The sequence below is a fragment of the Coturnix japonica genome, chromosome 1, assembly GCF_001577835.2.
Source record: "Coturnix japonica isolate 7356 chromosome 1, Coturnix japonica 2.1, whole genome shotgun sequence".
NCBI lineage: Eukaryota > Metazoa > Chordata > Aves > Galliformes > Phasianidae > Coturnix > Coturnix japonica.
This window is the reverse complement of record NC_029516.1, coordinates 94,022,010-94,041,478: the sequence shown is the minus strand read 5'-3', so window position 1 is coordinate 94,041,478 and position 19,469 is coordinate 94,022,010. Positions and strand designations below refer to the sequence as shown.

Sequence of the window (19,469 nt, the reverse complement as noted above, 5' to 3'; positions counted from 1 at the left end):
GTCAGGTTGCCCCAGCTGCCTGTTTGTTGGACCGTACTTACTTGGATGGACCCTTTCCAATCCTGTACTTCTTTGCAGCATTTCCTTTCAGAGTGCTTCAGCACGTGATGCTATCACTAGTCATCGTCCCGGGTGGCAGACATTTCCCTGCTCTCTCAAGTTACGTGGTTGTTCAGGTGGACACCTCCCAGATGATACGTTTCAATTTCAAGCCGCTATTCTAGCAGCTTTCTCTCTTTCCCTCTTCTACTCCCTCTGCTGCATTTTACAGGAAGAATTGCCTCTTCTTGGCACCAAGTGAACAAAAAGTAACCTAACCCTGTATTTTACTTCGAGGATTTTGGCTAGGCATGTTGCCATTTATTTAACTTGAGCGCAGTTAGGCTGCTTGCATTAGTTTATGGTTAGCTCAATCCCTCTAGAAAGTTTCTTCACATGGGTGGTCCACTGGGATGAAAGCAAGGTAAGTTTTGGGGGGTCCTCAGCATATCATTTGGGAACAGAAGGATTAAACAATGTGGTGTTCAAGTGCTGTGAGACTTCCTCCCACTGCTGGGTGATGGAAAGTGGGCTTCCACCCCAAACCTGTGCAGGTGTCAGATGCTGCATTGAAAGGTTCTGCGTGCCGGGACCACACTGTGAGAGGCTTTGCTGCATTATGGGTTGACTCTTATTCATGGTATTATGTGCTTTATAATAGTCAGTGCTGAAGCCAGGCAAAAGTTGTTTTGCTCGTGTCCCATGGTAGTGTTTTGTGCTGCTTCCTGCTAAGGGGTCTGTTGTCCTTTAACTGCGCATTATCTCACAAGCTTGGATTTCTCTCATGTTATTAAAAAGTAAAATTGAAACATCCTCCCTTTTCCCCCATTCCCAATACTTTAGTTTTTAGGGAAGTGAAACTCAACTCACTGTCCAAATGTAAGGCATCTAAGTCAGCTAAGAAAACTTAGGCTCATAGGGGGAAAGCACGGTGGACTACAGTGATGATCTTTCTAGAAGGGCCCACATATTGAGTGGAAAGTATCTATTGGGTCTGTGAACCAAAATGTTCTCAACCTCTGTGTTGGAGGCACCGAGCTAATAGCCTAATGTGGAGAGGAGGAGCCACGTATAAAACCGAGGTGATGGTCATATATAATAAGTCAGAGTACTCTTCTTTTGGAAATTTTTATTAAATTTAATTTCAGAGAACCATGTTCAAAACCTGCTTGCTTGTAGAACTACTCCAAGCTCCTTTAATAACATATATAATGTTTAATACCATTACTGGTTTTAATTTTGACCCTTTCAGACACCCGAAGAACTACTGTGTGACTGCACAGAGGTGAATACACAGATGTAGGAGCTATAACCTTTTCTACACATCAGATTCTACACATCTTTGAGTTCCTAGAAGTAACAGTCTCCGCATCTCAATCTGGTTTCCACAGAGACTATAGATGGCTTGTAACAGTGCCTCATCAGACTTGGGAACCCTCCTTGAAGTGTAGGCAAGACCCAACCAATCCAGTGAAAAACTGCCATTTGCCCACAGCGATTTGTGGCTCTCAGTTTATTTCTTCAAAGCCTGCTGGCAGTCCAGTTCCTCCTGGCTAATTCGCCTGTAGAATTGTTTTGTTTTATATAGGCAGTGTGTTAGAAACAGAGTTCAGAATTATATTCCTCCAGATAGAACGAGCTTTGGAGTCATTTCTGTGTTTCTCAGTTGCAACTTTAAACCATTTCTCCCACTTGGCTTTCAATTGAAATATATGATTTACCTTTTCTTTCTGACTCTTTTCAAGACGAGTAAGTCTGCTAATGTATTCATTACTGGGTGTTTGAGTAACTCTGGAGAATTAAGTTCATTTTGATTTGGAGCACCCTGTACCTTAACAGAACTCTTTAACCAACAAATGAGTTACCACTGAAAAGAAAGGCAAAGCAGTATCAGGACAACCTTTTTCTACACGGGAGTTTCAAAGAGACATACAAGCCATCAGTTTGCTTTGCCATTCTATTTTAAACATATTCTATGGCGCTTGCATAACTAGCAACCAGACAGGTTGTGTGCAATCTCAGGATGTTGCTGAATGTCAACGCCTTATTGCTCTGTTGCTCAACAGAACTGGGAACAGAGTGTTTGTGCCCTCCTGGAGGGAGCCCCTTCCAAGAAAAAACAACGGGCAGTCACTTTTTACCAAGCAGTACTTTCAATCTAATTCAGAAGAAATTATTATCCACAAAAGGAACTCTATATTAGAGGAGTCAAAGGTTTCCTATTAAATGAGTCCAGTGTGCCTAAAGTGTTCATGAATCGCTGCTGCCAGTTAAGCAAGAGAAAGTGATTCAGCAAACCATTTTGATAGTGGATGTAACAGTGCTACTGCTGGGGAGTTTGATAAGTGCCTACTTGCTGTAAGCACTCTGCATGTGTCCAGTCATGAACCAGAAAGCTGGATAAGGCTACACCCACCCAGTGGTCTCTTGCTAGCAGAGGACGGTCCCAAATGGCTTCAAAAAGAGGACGAAGACTCTTGGAACCTGCCCCAAAACTTTTTGCTAGTTGAAGGCAGACATTTTTATTTTTATTTTTCTAAAGCAGAAGTTTTATTCTATAGTTTCTAAATCTATCAATAATTTTTTAACAAATGTGACCACAGTGGACGTGTAGAGATGCTCATTGCATGAGTATTCAGAAGTACGTTGCTCATATTTTCACTAATACTTTACCCGATCTCTGCATTTGATTTGGGCTGTGATAATTCCACTTCATTACACTTGAATGCTATTAAGCCTGTTTTAGCTATTCTGGCACGTGGCCTTCTTGCTGGGCCTCATTTCATTGTTGTTATTAACAATGACAGCATTCAGTCTGTCTCTGGTTTTTAATTCTGTGGTGCATTGCTCTGACACGGAGCATTCCACCTTTCCCCCTCCCTTTCTCTTGATTACTCTCTGTTGAACTTCTTTTCACTGTCTTAGGACATTCACAACCATTGTGATAGCCCTGTCAGCCTAAGAAATGGTACCTCTGCTCCATCATCTTCAGCCACCGCAGGGATGCAGGGTGCTAGTGGAAGCTGTGCTCACTGACTCCCCATTTAAGCACTTGCAGAGGGCAGCACAGATCCTGCTTAGTTCTCTTCCTTCAGCCAGGGGTCATTCTGCTACTTTCTCCCTGCTCTCCACAGGGCAATCTTATATCAAAGGGACAAAGCCCCTGTTTATTCAGGTTGTCATCATGGACTAAGACCTATTCTGTTTGCAGAATCACAGGAATTGCCATTCCCACGACTTCCCTGATCTCTCTGTCTCGGAGGAAATACACTTTCTTTGCTACATATTTTGTAGTTTCTGTGACCAATTTAATGATTTCCACCTCCCCCTTGCTTTGCCCTCTAGTCCTCCCAGGCCCAGAGCTAGGTAAACAGCAGGGGGAAGGCTAAGTGGGGCTGCACAGATTTTGGTTGCAGTCTTGCATTTGGTTTCTGTGGTAATCTCTCTAGGCAAAAATATTCCTCTATGTGGAAACAGCTGTTTGCCAAGCTGAAAATACAAAACACAATGTCTCTGGTGAGGTGCAAAATATTGGGTTCAGTGTCCTGAATCTTAGACAAAGTGGAATAGAACTTTTGTTTTTTTAAGTAAGGAAAAAAAAAAAAATAGAGCCCCCCAATATTAATAATTACAAGTTCAGAGTAATTTAGTGGTAATTGCTTTTATTATGGGTGTAAAGTCCCATACTCCAGGCTTCAGAAATATGCATTCTGCCATCTTCAGCTGTCTCCCAGCTCCTGTGATTTGCCTGGCACATGCCAGTCTGCATCCTGATGGAGAGCAGCAGAAAACCTGAGCAGGAGCCAGGGAGGTGAGTAATGAGGGCTGAGCTGTCTGTAGTTAACTGTCAGCCTCGAGAAGCTTTACCTGGAACTGCTGTCAGGGAGTGAAACATCTGTTTCATTAGCAAGCCTCTGCGGCACATCTCATCATGGACACGGAGCAGTAGTAAGTCATCCTCAGAGGAGACATGGCCATCGCCTCCGGGGCTCTTGGAGAAACTGAGCAGGAAATGTGAATAACTTTTAAATAGGTATCATCAAGGTTACACAATGCTCACTTCACATCTGGGCACTAGCCTGTGGTGGCCATGTCAGCAGGTACTTTAAAGGCTGAACCCCAAAGCTGGGGCCTGTATCCTGGTCAGTCTCATAGGTGGGAGCTGGGATGCTGATGGTGGGAGCTGGGGTGCTCTGTTGTAGGCATCCTCATTTGAAAGTTTATGTCAGTAATTCTATGCCCCCAGTGATGTGCTAATCAAATCCTGCTACGGTTTGCTGCTAGTCTTGGGAATATTACCCGTTCATCCTCAGCACATTTCTGCAGCAGCACAATACTAAACCTCTGTGCTTTCTGCTGAACTCTTAATTGAATGCCCTTCAGTGTGCAGATTATAGCACTGTGAGATGGCCACAGCAGATGCAATCTGATTCTTGAGAGCTTTTCATACCCTCTGATGAGAACTAGCTGACATTACAGCAGGAACTCAGAAGTCAAAGACCTGTGTAATGAATGCTCTTAACCCTACTAACCCATAGAGCAATCATCTCATACAGCAGACTTCCTAAAGCGCTAATCTCAGTGAATGCTACATTTCATAATTCATGAGCATGAACAATATTAGCAGGCTGGAAGCTTTGAACCATTCTGACCTTTGTGTACCCAGACCCTCCTCCCACCCAAACTCCTGAATCTGTTGGTTAGAAATGTTTGATACGGGGTGTTTTAGAGAGGGAAAGGGAGTGCAGCAAGCACAGGAAGGTTAGGGGCAAGGCTGAAGCATGAGACTAAAAATACCTTTTGACCCATCCAGCGTGTCACTTGCACTGTGGTAACGTATAAAGACTTCTGCAGTGTTTGCTAGAATTTAAGCTCATGAGCCTATCTAACATTCACTCTGGCTTTTCCATCCTCACTGTTTTGTTAATTTAATAAATAATAGGCTGTTATCCCCTTTTGTCAGTTACTTAATGCAGTTCCTATTTATGGATTGGGAAACTGAGGCGAATGACACTGTGTCTCATCAAGGGTACACAGGAAGACTGCGTCATGCTGGGCACGAGGAATTTTGAGAGCCTGCATTGCAGCACTTTGCTTAAGCACCTCTGGGTATGCTTCTGCCTTTGAACAAATTATCTGGAGCTGCTAAGGAGCACCAACAAAGTTTTGTGTTGCCTGTCTTGGTTGGCTGTATGACAAACCTCAGCTCCTTCACGTTGCTCATTTAAGTAATTCATTTTTTTAAACCAAGTAATGCTAGTGAGATATGTTTTATAAGGTTCCAGTAGGTGCAATTTTGAAATATACTGTACTTTTTTATACACGTGGATAAAACAATACAGGACTTGTAAGGGCTCAGGTAAACAGTGGTTTCTGAGCAGCACCCATTTCCATCTGTAGATATCCCTCATTTGCAGCACTGAAAGCACTGAAATGGGAGGATAAGTGGATTCCAAAAAAACAAGTGCATTGGAACAGCAGGAGAAAATGTCTGGTTGTGAAAACTGCTCCGTACGGGCAGATGACTGCATTTACGGGAAGCCCTGCTCAAATCATTCACATGCAGTGGGTGTAGAGCAATATTGGCCTGTCCAGAACAGCTTGTCTGTCACTACGTGTTGCATTAAATTACCAGACTGACTAGGGTAACTGCGCTCATTGAGTGGGGAAGGAAGTGGTTATTCTTCCAGCTGGACTCCAGGTCTCCCTGGAGAAGTAGTGTTTATAAAGAATGAGCCCATCCGTTACAAATTAATGCCTTATAAGTTAGGCAAATTCAGAAACACCCCTCCCCTCCAGCTGAAGTTTCCTCATCCAGCTCTTGCTCACAGGAGAAAGAGTTCAGACAGAGCTTGGTGGAGGGTTTCTTGGTTTCTGCACAGTTGCTTTTGGATACTTCGACCACTTCTGCTCAAGTCAACACCTAGAAGTTTGCTCTCTCCCTCTCTCAAGTTTAATAATACAATCTGCCTCCTCTTTGCAGAGTTTCCTATTTATTTATTTATTTTTAATCATGTAAGTTAAGGACTGGTCTCTTTTGTAGGAACAGCAGAAGCTGAAATTCCCACTGTTTTGGTTGTATTTCCAGCTTTGCATCTTCTTTCCCTTTACCCTCTTCTCCCAAGTATCAAACATAGGGTTTGTCTCCACTTACAGGGCTGGGCCTTTATTTGTCCTTCCTCAAAAGCTGCCACCAAAGCATCTCTGCATGCTGAGATGGCAGTGGTTAGGCCACTGTTTTTTGTTTGGGCTGCTTGTCCCTTGGCTGTGAAACTGCTATGACGTCCCTGACAGTGCTCCTTTGGGCAATTGCCATGCTGCACTGAACAGGCTGAACCACCAGTGCACTACCTTTCAGAACATGACTTTGGTCATTTGTTTCCTTTCTTACTCAAGCCAGCCATATTCTCACCTCTTCTGATCTTTCAACTGAGAGTTCTTGGGGACCAGGATCTGTCTTCTCTTATGGGTCTTTGCAGGGTCTATCACAACAACATTCTGGCCCATTATCAGAGTTTGGGATGTAGAAATAACACCAAACAGGAGTAATTTCAGATGCATTAACTTCTTAGCAGAAAGAAAATGCACTTTCGCAGTTATATAATTTCCAAATGACAGTCTTGGGATGTCTAAAATATATCTTCATCTGTAGGTGTGAAGGTACAATACCAATGTTTTCTTTTCTAAATGTGTAGGTCGGTTGCTGCTTTTCTCGACAGTGCAGTTTTTGCTGCCATATGTTCTCCTTTTGCAAAGCCTTCAGTGCTGTTAACTTAGCCTAATGTAAACAAATGATGCTGTGTGTTGTATTCCAAAGTGCTGCGGCCGAAAAGACACCACCTGAAATTATGTCTGTAGGTTTGGTCTTAAACTGTGCTGAAGTTCTGCCTACTGTAACTTTTTTTCCAGGCTTTTGTCTTCAGAAGAAAGATATGGGGATCTTCCAGTGCCAGACCAACTAGGAATGTGAAGAAGTGCAGTTTGTCTGGCGAATTTCTGGTTCTCTTTGGGTCTCCTGAATGCCAAGCTTGACCGTGTAACACTTAGCATGCTCTTCATCTCATACCATTTCTCTCTTACAACCAGGATGTCAACGTGGGTGAAGGAAGTGAGTTCACTGATAGTGGGATCGAGGGGGCAGCCACCGACACTGACCTCCTTTCCAGACGCTCCAATGCCACCAACTCAAGCTACTCACCAACAGCCAGTCGGGCTTTCATCGGCAGCGACAGCGGGAGCAGCTCAACGGGCGATGGGCTTCGCCAGGGGGTGTATGAGAACTTCCGACGGGAACTGGAGATGAGCACCACCAACAGTGAGAACATGGAGGAGGCCGGCTCTGCCCTCAGTGACGAGCAGAGCAGTGGCACCCTCAGCTCCCCAGGGCAGTCTGACATCCTGCTGACTGCTGCCCAGGGTACGGTACGGAAAGCTGGTGCTCTGGCAGTGAAAAACTTTCTGGTGCACAAAAAGAATAAGAAAGTGGAGTCGGCCACACGCAGGAAGTGGAAGCACTACTGGGTTTCCCTGAAAGGTACAAAGCAAACGTGAAAGTGTTCATTCAAATTCCACACTGACCCTTGGGACGGGTGTTACGGCAGTTGAATATACCCACTAGACCAGGCTCTTTATAAAAGCTGCCATGAACTTCTGGGTATTTAGTAGCAAGAATGAGGAAATGGTCCTGATTTTTCAGAGGAAGGTTTTATTTGATAGCTGTTGTGCTTGCGTTATGGCATATGAGTAGTCAAAGATACATGACTGTGCTGCACTGAAGCAGGGTTCATACTTGGGGTATTGGTGCCATCATCTGGGATGGCTTCTCTGTTGCCTGGGTGTTTGCCTTAAAGAGGCATGTCTAGGGCTTGCTGGTGGACCAAATATCTGTGAGCAGCCAGCATGCACCTGATAATGCAGGTTTCTAGTGGAGATGGTGGCAGCTGACGTGTGTTCATGTGTGAGGTCTGCTATACATTCCCATTTCGCTTTGTACCAATTGTGCCTTGTTCCCTGAGGCCTCTATTTGCTTCAAGGATAGTAACGCCCAGTGAGTTACAACACATTGGTAGCATGGTCAGGAAGCTGCGGGTTGGTTGGCAAGGCTGGCTTGTGACTTAGGAGACTGTCACTCCTCTGTGGAATAGTGGTGACCAGTCACCCAGCCCTCAGCACCCAGCCTCCTTGCTGGACTCCTCAGCTTCCCTCACAGCTTTCTCTCTGTGAATTTTTGCAGGGGTGTTCCATCCTGTTTGGTGTCTGAGTACTTGAGACGTAAAGGTTGCAGCAAAACATGGGAGCTGGCTTCCCAAAGCAGCCTCTTGTTGATTTTGAGCAACAAAATGGGAAGCAAAGCCTGCAGTATTGGGACAGGCTTTTTTCCCCTCAGCTGTGGCCAAAGTGGTCTGCTCTTTGGAGGAGGCAGAGCAGCAGTCCGTGTCTCCTGCTATGGATAGGGCTACTTGAAAAGCTTTGGTTAAAGTCCTGTCCTTCCCTCAGAGCACTTGCAGTGCTATTTTAAAACCAAGGAGAAAGGCATGGCCCAGCTTTTCCTTGCTGTAGTTGAAGAGGCTGGGAAAACAAAAGACAAGAGGCCTAGGCTGAGAGGGCAGGGGGAAGCCCTGATCTGCTGGGAGCGGCCCCAAGGCAGGAAGGTCTTGCTGTGAAGAGCGGGCACACAAAGGGCCATCTGGGAGGAGAAAGGGGAAGGATGAGCAGAGAGGAGATGATGTTATTTTAAAGTGCTTTGACTCAAGTGTGACTGTTTGCTCCTTAGATTGCTGTGCCTTAATAATGTTAGTATTTAAATAGGGCTTTGAAGTTAACAGCTGCAATTGTTTGTTTGCAAATAGTTTTCTGAGTGGCTGGGTAACAGGGCATCACTTCACACCAAGAGCTGTTTCCAGTAAAGAGAAACAATGCACCAGTTTCAGTTTTAAACAACTGGAGATGGTACTGGGGGGCGGGAGGAAGAAGAGACCCTACAGTTGCAGATTTGCTATAACTTTCTTTTTTTTTTTTTCCCCCCAAAGAGAATTGAAACGATTATTCTGTAAAACCAGCAGGTTCTTTGCCATCATCAGCTGAAATGCTTTTTTGTTTTTGTCCATATCACCGTGAGTCACAGCTGAAATGTTGCAGTGGAATAAGGATTTTGTTTTTTGCGTGTGTGCACTTCAGTCTTTCAGCAAGCACAGTTCATTCCAGTCCATTTTTCCTTCCAGTTATTCATCTGCATGCAGTAATTAAGCAGCCCGATCTTTGCCTTGGAGGGACTGCAGTAGCCAGCAGCTGCAGGAGGCTGAGGCGGAGGTGTGCCACTGGCTATTGGTTGCTCTGCAGGGCTGGCAGCTGGCTGCCACTGCTGGAGGGGCTGTGCTCCCAGGCCTGCATCTTCCTTTTGGTTCCCTTGGCAGGACTGGTTGGCTGTAGAGGACTCCCCCACAGGGATTTATAATGACAGGTCTCATCCAGGGCTGTGTTTTACCGCCTGTGACCTTCCTTGCTTATATCTGCAGCTGTTTAAGCAGTCACAGGGTGAACAAAATGGCTCTGCTGGGATACAGCTGGGTGTACTGCACGGCTGGAGGTGTATAGGGCCAGCTGGGCTGCTGCTAGCACTGTCTGCTACAGGGCTGAAAACCTAAACAAGCCCTGGCAAATCCTTTCTCACCCCTTTGACAGTTTGATGGATGATTTACAGTCCCAAGTTTTAGCTCTGAATAGATGCAGGGTGGCTGTTGCATTTAAATTTGTTGCTTGCTAATATCTGTTTCTCTCTTTTAGGATGCACGTTGTTTTTTTATGAGACCGACGGCCGATCTGGCATTGACCACAACAGCATCCCGAAGCACGCCGTCTGGGTGGAAAACAGCATAGTGCAAGCGGTGCCTGAACACCCCAAGAAGGACTTTGTTTTCTGTCTTAGCAATTCTCTTGGGGACGCTTTTCTCTTTCAGGTTGGTTTGAGCTAAAGGTTTTACAGATATGTTCTCCTTTTTGTTCCACCGACAAAGAAGGGAATCTGAGCTCTGGTTCAAATCAATGGAAAAATCCTGCTGACTCCAGTAGGTTTGAGATTTTCCTCTGACAGTGCAAGAGGAAGGACATGATATATTTTCTAAAGGCCACTCAAGAGACCTAACACCACATGTAAATCTCTGTAGGATCTGTTGTTTTTATTGCCTGGCAGGATCCTCTGCATGGATGGTTGATGCAAAGTAAGAATTAAGAAAAATTTTGACATCCTGTTAAAATTACAAATTTTGCATTGCTTTGTAATGCTGTTATAGTGTACCTACAGATGAGGACAATTACTAGATAGAAGATGCAGAAGTGCCTTAACTGTGACACTTCTCTGTGTCTTGAAAGAGGTGAAATATTAAAGGTAGGACCTTGTGGAGTCGCTAGACTGGTTTACATGACGAAGTCCTTGGAACTCATGATGTGTTTTTCATTTCTGATGGCTGTGCAGAATTCAGGCATCAGTCAAAATTGTACTGTTCACTGAACAGGATTATTATTTATATTTTCTAAATTAGAAAACAGAAATATCTGAATATCACAGAATAAATATCCAGAACTTATGTTAAAGATCAAGCATTAGTTGATGTGTTTCACTAGAAGATATTGAATCTTTTTGATAACTACTGCTTTCTTGAGTGACTTTTTGGGGAGGCATTCCAGCTTCTTATCAAAATTTGTCACTAGTCACGGTGTGATCCTCTTATTGGTAAGTACCAACCTACATTGAGGTGGTGCCATTTTCTCCTCTTTGGATTCAGTTCTCTTAACTGAAGAAATTGCTTATTTATATGTTTCATTTCCCTTTCCAGTGATGGTGTATTCAGAATTTCTTGCTTTCTTAAACCAGAAATTACTCTGTCATAACCTCCCCCCTCCGTACCACAGTACTCCAGAGCACACCTTTATAATTATACTGTAGGTCCTTTTTGCTGTCCTGAACAAACAACTGGATTCTCAGACTAGTACAAAGTAAAACAGCTTTGCCTACTCAAAGGTGGTGCTGGCTTCCATCTTGAAGAGACTATGAGATTGCAAACTTAAAACAGCAGATTTTTTCTTCTCTGCTGCCTCACTTTGATATTTTTTCTTCACCTCAGGGTGGAATACTGCACTGCCCCCCTTATATTTCATGCCTTTCTTGGAGAGGGTAAATGCATTTTGCCTCCTGGAGAGCTTCATCTGGGAGGAAAGCATGGTACTTGTGGTCTCAGCATGTATTTGAAAGACCATCAAGCACCACCTTCTCTTGGTCCACTAATACAAATTATTTTCCTTTTAAGGGAAAACCTTAATTCTTATAAAATTAATGCCAGTAGATGTAAAATAGTGAAAAGGTCACATGCAGCACGTTTCTTTTGTGATAACATAGGGCATTATTCGTTAAAAAACCTGTGACATTATGTCATGGATAGATTTTCATGTAACTTTGTAGTAAATAGCAAAAGTGAGCCTTTTCAGATGAAAAGCAATAATTTCTAATTGCCTTGTGGCAGTGGAAATTTTTACGTGACGTCTCCTCTGTCAGAGAACTCATGCAACTCTAATGGAGCAGAAGCAGAAGAGAAAGAAGGGATGGATTTGGGTAGATCAGCCATAGTGGTAGAAACAAAGTGCTAGTGACTGTGTACAGAGCAGCCCAAGTATGCATATGGCTGTTCAAGTTAAGGGTTACTTAACTACTAATGTCATACATATATATCCCCACCTAATACATTGCTGTAGTAGTGATATTGTTGAGAAGACACCACAGACTTCAGTAAGACTATTTTCAGTCCTATGGAGACTGTATACTTAGTGAGAAAAAAATAGGGTTACTTTGTGATGCGTACAGATATTGGACATCTTGTAACAAGCCTTCCCACTGCATTGCACCTAGAGACATCACATACCTCCTACACTATAATTCCTTGCTCAGTCAGTTCTTATCATGCCTACACAAATCCATTACTTGTAGATGTCACATGTATTTTCCAGGAGCTCAGAGCAACTTGTGACACCACATACTTATGCAACAGATGTTTGCAGCTTGTTTATGTGGTCCTTTCCACTGAGAAGCAGAGTGACTCCTTGTGCCTATGTCTCTACCAGGAGGGTCTTGAACTCTTCAAATCCTTTCCAGATTCCTTTTCTTGTTAACTCCTCCCCAGAATCCCAGATGAAACCTGGATCTAAAAATGGAATAAAATAAAAAGGTGACCTCTTGCTGCTATAATTTTATAGGAATCAACAAAATGTAACATCTCATTACAAGTCCAGTGGTACCCTCTCCTACAGGAGGTGGTAGGTTTCACCGCCTGATGAAGGCAATGTGAATCCTGTTCTGCAATTTCTCTGCTTTCAGCAGAAAGCTCCTCAGCCATGAGGACTTTTCAGCATGCCTTCTGTAGTAGCAGTAAGACATTGTAAGCCTGCAACTATGAATGAGGGCCTGTTAGTAGTACTACCTGGTAAGGGAACCTACCCAATTTTAGCAGTCTGCTTTGTACACTGCCTACTAAAGGCAGGAAAAACAGCAGTAGAAAAGATGTCTTCTTTGATTTAGGCCCTGTACTTTCTTCAGACTCCTGACCTGATCTAATGAAGGTGATGTCATTCTGAGAAATGTGTGCTTCACCTTTTTCAATCCCACAAAATTTTTGGGAGCACTGACCTGAAGTCTGGTCTGTACCCAAGTGATTTCCAGAGTTGTTCTTCTATGGGAATCTTTACATGCCTTCAGGAAGCCGCAGCTTTAGCTGTTCCTTGTGATTGCAAGTAGAGCTGTAGGATGACCTTCTTCATCTTTGCTGGCAACTGGAGAAGTCATACTGTGCTGTCTATTTATAAAGTAGGTATCATCAGAAAATTTAATGAGAACAAGGTGATTTGGCACCTTGCTACCTTTTCAACCATGAGCCAAATACCGGTGTGATTACTGCTAAAGGCTGGCACTCAGAGCAAGTCCGCTGCTACCCTGACTTGGCTGTAAATTTTGTTTTACAATGTACTGTAAAAAGGAGTGAGGTTTTGTAAGAAGACTGGAAAGATTTATGTTTTATTTTGAAAGTCTAGAGAAGGAATGCTTTGAAGTGGGTTCCATTGGTTTTTTTTCTGTGTCAAAAGCCTCTAATCAGAAATGCCCTCTTCCAGGAAAACATACTGATGTCCCATGGCCCAGCCTAATACTTCCCCTTTTTTGCCAGCTGTCCTACACAAGCTTGGGAAGTGACAGTGCCGGGGCAATAAAACTTATGATGAGCTTGCCTTAAATAGTAATAGGGCAATCTTCACAGAGCTTTGAGGTCTCCAGAAGTGGAAAGCTTCGTCTGCATCATAATATAGCTAGTAATAGATATCACGGTCAAGTTTTATGCCATTAATTTATTATTAGCTGTTGTGTGCCAAAAAGGCTTTCCATAATGTGAAGAGCACAGAGGCTGCTGCATTATTTGCCTTGGGGAACGGAGAGTTTAGAAAATGCTATTAAATGATGAGCTACATATTCTGGCAACATTGTATTGAACAAGGAACATTTCTAAGAACTTACTGGGAAACACTGTACAGCTGCAAAACATAGATATATGTGTAATTTTAGGTGCTGAATGCCTAGTGTTGTGCTAAAAATGGCCTGATTAAGTATGATGGTTCTTTATTACTTCTCTCGTAAGTGGATTTAAGGCTTTGATTCTCACGATCAAAGGGAAACGAAACTCCTTGGAATTGCGTTTGTTAATCTCCAATCAATTTTAAAGAGGATCTTGACTTCTTTTTTCCTCTTTCCCTCTCTTCAGACCTCTAGCCAGACTGAACTCGAGAACTGGATCACTGCAATTCATTCAGCTTGTGCAACTGCGGTTGCAAGGCAGCATCACAAAGAGGACACTGTCAAGCTCCTGAAAACAGAAATAAAAAAGCTGGAGCAGAAGATCGATATGGATGAGAAGATGAAGAAAATGGGTGAAATGCAGCTGTCTTCAGTAACAGACTCCAAGAAGAAGAAGACCATACTGGATCAAGTAATCTTGCTTGCTTGTGTGAAATGGGGCCCTGGCAATGTTTAAGGCTTTCTTCACCTTAGTGGTACCTCTGTCTGTTCCCACTCTGCTGCATGTGTATGCTGGCAGAGCTCTTCTGAGTAGATAGGATGTGTGTGAGAGTAGTGCCAGCAACCCAAGTTGCACCATTTCTCCACCCAACATGCTCTAAGCTACAGCACAGGCTCTGTCCTCTTGATCTTCATGCAAAGGATTTTGCTAGGTGCATGGAGATTAGTGAGAGCTTTAGGGGAGTAAAGAGGCTACCAGAATGTTGTGGGGAAGAGGCAGAAGGATGCTGTAGCAAGAGCTGTTGTACACCAGCAAAACCTGATGCCACCATTGTCTTCAGCATAGAAAAGACTGACTCTTGAACCAGCAGGTGGGATGAAGAAGCCATCCCTGGTTTCTTCCAGTTACAAGGATCTGTCCTGATCTCATGGCTGAAACCCTCACCACAAGTCTTTCTGACTTCAAGTGGACAATACAGTTGCATTTGAGAAGCAGAGAACCTAGAGCAGATGTCTCTCCTACTGTTGCAGTGGCACCTTATTTTAGGAAACTAACATATGGTGCCTACTTCATTAGTTTGTAGCTCTTTTACCACTGCTGCCAAATGTGCCTGCGATACAAACTGTAGGGAGTGGCTGGGGCCACAGTGTGCTAAACTGAAGGGATTTTGTACCCTTGGAAACTTGTGGGAAGAGCTGAGAGAGGAGATGCTCGCTAATGTTCAAAGGGCTCCACTCAAACATTGTCAGTCACAGTGAGAGGGCAAAGCAGTCTCATTTGGCATAGAAGAGTTTTTCTAAACACTTTGAAACTGTTTCCTATCAGCAATTTGAATTATTTAATTCCGCACATAGGCTGATTACAGTGCTTCTCCACTGATAAGATTAATTATTCCCAATGTACTACACTTTTTCAAATATAGCGAGCTCCATTTGTGCTTACAGCAGTGCTACTGCGGCTGTTTTGGTGTTCTCTGTTTGTGAAACTGGGTGGTTTTTGGTCTTGTTTCTTAGATGCCCTTGATGCATGAAAGAAACCTCTTAAGGGAGCGCTCAGTAAAGAATCCTGGAATACAAAGAAAATTAAAACTGGAATGTTAATGCTATTAATTAGCATTGTATCAAAGGGGGGATTGTCCCAGGGGAAAGCTTCTGCCTTGAACATTGAAAAAATGTTTTACATCTAATGAAGAGTTCTTAAAAATTGTTTTTTTTATCCCTTTTGGGATTAAGAGTGTAGGGAAGAGTGAATTGAGGTTTCTTTCCTTTGAAAATGAGATCAGCGATGGTGAAAAATACAATTTGCTGGGAACGGTGGACATTTTTCAAGGTATTTACTACTCTGTTCTTCATCTCTCCACTTCTCCTGCACCTTACTCAATCTTTTCTGTGTACAGATTTTTGTTTGGGAACAGAATCTTGAACAGTTCCAGATGGATCTATTTCGGTACCGCTGTTACTTGGCTAGTCTCCAAGGAGGGGAGCTCCCAAACCCTAAAAGACTGCTTGCTTTTGCCAGCCGTCCAACTAAAGTTGCAATGGGCCGTCTTGGAATCTTTTCAGTCTCTTCGTTCCACGCACTGGTAAGTTTGGACAGAGGCCAGGGGTCATCTTTGCCAACCTGAAAATCTCTTCATGTGCCTATCACAAAAATCATGCTGACAAAGAGCCCTGACCTTAGCTAGCAGACTATTCTGTTTCCTGAAAGATATGTGTGTCCCGGATGTAAAACTAACAAGCAGGTGCTTGCAAGCCACGGTGTTATGAAAGTGGAAGAACCATGTTTAATTTCCAGCTTTGCACACTGAACATGCTTTCTAGAAACAGGACTTCCTGTCATGAAGAGCAGGCTCATCTCTGGTGTCTGTGTTCATGGGCTTGATCCAAAAACCCTGTGAGGTCAATGAGGGTCTTTCTGAGATTCTCAGCGTGTGCTGGCTTAGACTGTCTTGGGCATGGCTTACTTTCTACCATATGGATGAAGCTACTGACCAATTAGTCTAATATCCTGTCTCTAGTGATCAACACCTCATGCTCCACATGGAAGGGGAAATGTTCTTCTCTGCTCTTTATGGAGTGACATATTTAAAATGGTTGTTTAAATGTAAATAATGTAACAACCCAGATTTTAAAAATACAGGGAAATGCACTGTGAAATGGTGGGGTTTTTAATGAATTTCAATCATAATCCTGTAGTTTTGTCTTGGGCTCCTGGAGCTTCAGAGAAATATCTGAACTCCACTGTTGTGTTGTATATGTCAGCTGTAGCCTTCAATTGAAGCCAGAGCTGTAATTCAGTCAGGGGCGTTTTATTCTTTTATACATGAAAAGATTAGCGTCATCATCTTGTTAATTGCTGGTGGATTTATGTTCTTTTTTTTAAAGTGGTGGGCTGTAATTTACATTTGTGCTTATTTTTTTGCATCTAGCAAAGCACTGTTAGACTGAAAAACAATCTGCTTCTTCATGCTGGTGTCTCTTGAGAGCCAAGTGAAAAACAAAATGTTTTGAATATGTTGTGTTGGGGAAGACACGTGCTCTCTTTTACTTTATGGAGACTCTCACGTCCCACTTTGCCCTCATGGATATGGTGCAGTGAGTCTCAGGCTCCAGCTGCATGCTGTGTGGTGATAGCACTGCATCTCTGGCTCACTTCATGTTCCTCACTGAGGCAGAGAACAAGCTAAGCCTTCCTGCACAGTGTCCCACGTACAGCTAAGAAATGTCTCACAAGGCCAGGCTGTGGAAAGAGATGTTATTTCAAGTTCTTCTTTTCCTTGGTTTCTCAATGTTCCTGAACAAGAAACACCATTACTCACACAGTGACGGTTCCCTGGGTACACAAGCCAGCTTTCTGTTATTCCCGTCTTTATATAGGTTTTTGTATCTGATGCACCCAAACAACCAGTTTCTCAGCTCCTTAGCTTGGGGCATCACTGAGAGGTTTGGCTGTTTCAGCTGGGGATGTTGTATTTTGTGAGTTTTGGGTGTGGGAATGGAGTACAAAGGCATTCCGGGAAGTGCCTGGCCAAGTTTGCAGGGTAGGTCTGTCTGTCTGTCTAGCTTTGTCTTTTGCTACTGTTTGTACCTGCCATCTTCTACCACTCCCTTTTTCACAAGAGAGCTGCTCACTGTCCTGATTCCACCTATGGGTGGGAAATCTGCTTAAACTTTGGCCTAAGCACAGCACCTCTGACTAAGACTGCAGTAATTTCTACCAGAGCTTCCTTATTTAGGTAACGCTCCCCAGATGTTTGGTATCAGTAAAAACAAATAGCTTTCCCTTCCATCCGTTTTTCAAGTATCTGAGCAGTTAACACTGCTCTAATGTAAAGGATCATTTCAACTCACTTGTTTTCTTGTGCGCACTCCTTTAGATGTTGTGTATCTTAAAGTGTAGGTTTTAAACACCACAACCTATTTGCAAGCCTTTACCTGGCCTTGTAAAAGTTACGAATCAGTTCCAGGATGCCCAGAGTGCTTTCACAGGAAGGAGAAAAGAGAGAGACCAAACTTTTTGTAAGTAGCAGTGAAGTTTTTGAAATCTCAGGCTTTCATAGAATCATGGAATCACAGAATGGTTTGGGTTGGAGGGGACCTTAAAGATCATCAGGCTCCAACCCACTGCCATGGGCAGAGCTGCCCTCCACCAGCTCAGGCTGCCCAGGGCCCCATCCAACCTGGCCTTGAGCGCCTCCAGGGATGGTGCACCAAAGCTTCTATGGGCAGCTGTGCCAGCGCCTCATCGCCCTCTGAAGGCTTTACGTGTCCAGCTTTGAAACCTCCTTGGAAAATAAAATGAAACAAACAAACAAACAAACAGACAAACCCAAAACACTTTCACTGGTGTTGAGGTTTTGTTCTGTGTTGAGAAGAAAGCTTTAAAACACCTCAGATTGAATGCCAAAAACCATGTGATGCTGTCCATAATAATTTTTAATTCTTGACGTTGGAAGAAATGAGTTAAATTTCAGTGAGAAGGAGGTAGCCTGGCGGAATCAAGATTGTCCCTGTTGTGAGCACACACTGTTATTAAAGCCTTTACCTTTTCTGTAAGGATATTCCACTGTTAGATTATGTAAGCAGTGGTGCGGTGGGATGCTGCAACCTTTGATTGTGAAACCATGTGGCACTGACAGGTGGCGGCTCGCACAGGGGAGTCTGGAGTGAGGAGAAGAACGCAAGCCATGTCCAGATCTGCCAGTAAACGGAGAAGCAGGTTTTCTTCTCTCTGGGGGCTGGATACTACCTCGAAGAAAAAACAAGGGAGGCCAAGCATTAATCAGGTAAGCATGTGGGAGTTTGTGACACAGTTGGTTTCAAGCTGACTTGTTATCATTCAGAATGTAGCTCATGCAAAGAGTCACACCAAGCACTTACATATCCAACCTATAAACTTGTCTGCTTAATTTTTTCACGGTGTGTAGCCGTCACGTTCCACATCCTCTTCACAAATCAGAGACTAATTACAGATAAGTGTACTGCAGCATCCTGAAATGCAATTTGGAGTTCATACCCTTCTTTGCTGATTAGGTTGCATTACTACTGTTGCTTTTTTGCTGCTTCTGCTTATGGCAGGGATAGTTCCCCAAAACTCAACAATGAGGCAACAATATAAAAGAAAGACAGTCCTGGTAAAAAAATAAATAGATAATTAAAAAATGGAGACTTCTTTGTTTCCTTAAATTAAAAATATAGGTTTGTAAAGTATTTTGAATGTAGCAAAGTTTGGGGAAAACTTTGTGCAGTAAGAAGAAGGTTTGTATTTAGGAGAGTCAGTCACTGTTTTGCTTTGTGCTTTTAAAAAGCAAGAGCTGAAACCTGTCACTCCTCAGATGTTTCTAGAAAACGTGCCTTGGTGTGGTAGGAAGGTACTTCCCTGTTATTCTTTCCAAACATCCCTAATTACAGCTTTCAGTTTTTGAGAGCCATACCTCATCTAATTGCTAGAAATGTTGGCTTTTCTTCTCTTTCTCTCACTTTCTGAGGTGGGGGAAAGGCTTGGGACACGTTTTGTTCCGTGCACTGTGATTACTTCTTCCTTCTTTCAAGGCAGCAGTGGGTGTTTGTTTTGTTGAGCAGGGGATTAGTGCTGGAAAACTGTTTAGCTTTGTTTTTAATAAGACATTAGAAGTTCACCTAGTCTGTAGTGCCTGAGCTCTGGGTTTTTCTGAGACGCACCAGATGCTCTGTGAGCACATTCTCAATTCTTCACGCTGGTGCTGAGGCATCCATGTTGCTTTGTACTTATTTTCCCCATGTCAAACACAGTCTCTTGTCCTTAGCTAGGATCCTGCCTGTGCTGTGTCCTCAGTGCCATGTTTTAGCTGAGTTCATCTGTTTTCTTTTGGTGGGGATAGATGCATTCCTCATGCTTCCTCCC

General features: G+C 43.4%; 1 protein-coding gene across 7 annotated transcripts in view; it reads left to right on the top strand.

Moving 5' to 3' along the window:
• The window catches only part of TIAM1 (TIAM Rac1 associated GEF 1), a 163,166-nt gene that overhangs the window by 91,472 nt on the left and 52,225 nt on the right, over positions 1-19,469 (top strand). For all 7 annotated transcript variants that reach the window (XM_015881158.2, XM_015881178.2, XM_015881205.2 and 4 more), the window contains 5 exons: positions 7,126-7,573; positions 9,823-9,995; positions 13,833-14,057; positions 15,484-15,669; positions 18,226-18,372. In XM_015881158.2, coding sequence (XP_015736644.1) covers positions 7,126-7,573; positions 9,823-9,995; positions 13,833-14,057; positions 15,484-15,669; positions 18,226-18,372 — 1,179 coding nt within the window. The remainder of the gene's footprint in view (positions 1-7,125; positions 7,574-9,822; positions 9,996-13,832; positions 14,058-15,483; positions 15,670-18,225; positions 18,373-19,469) is intronic.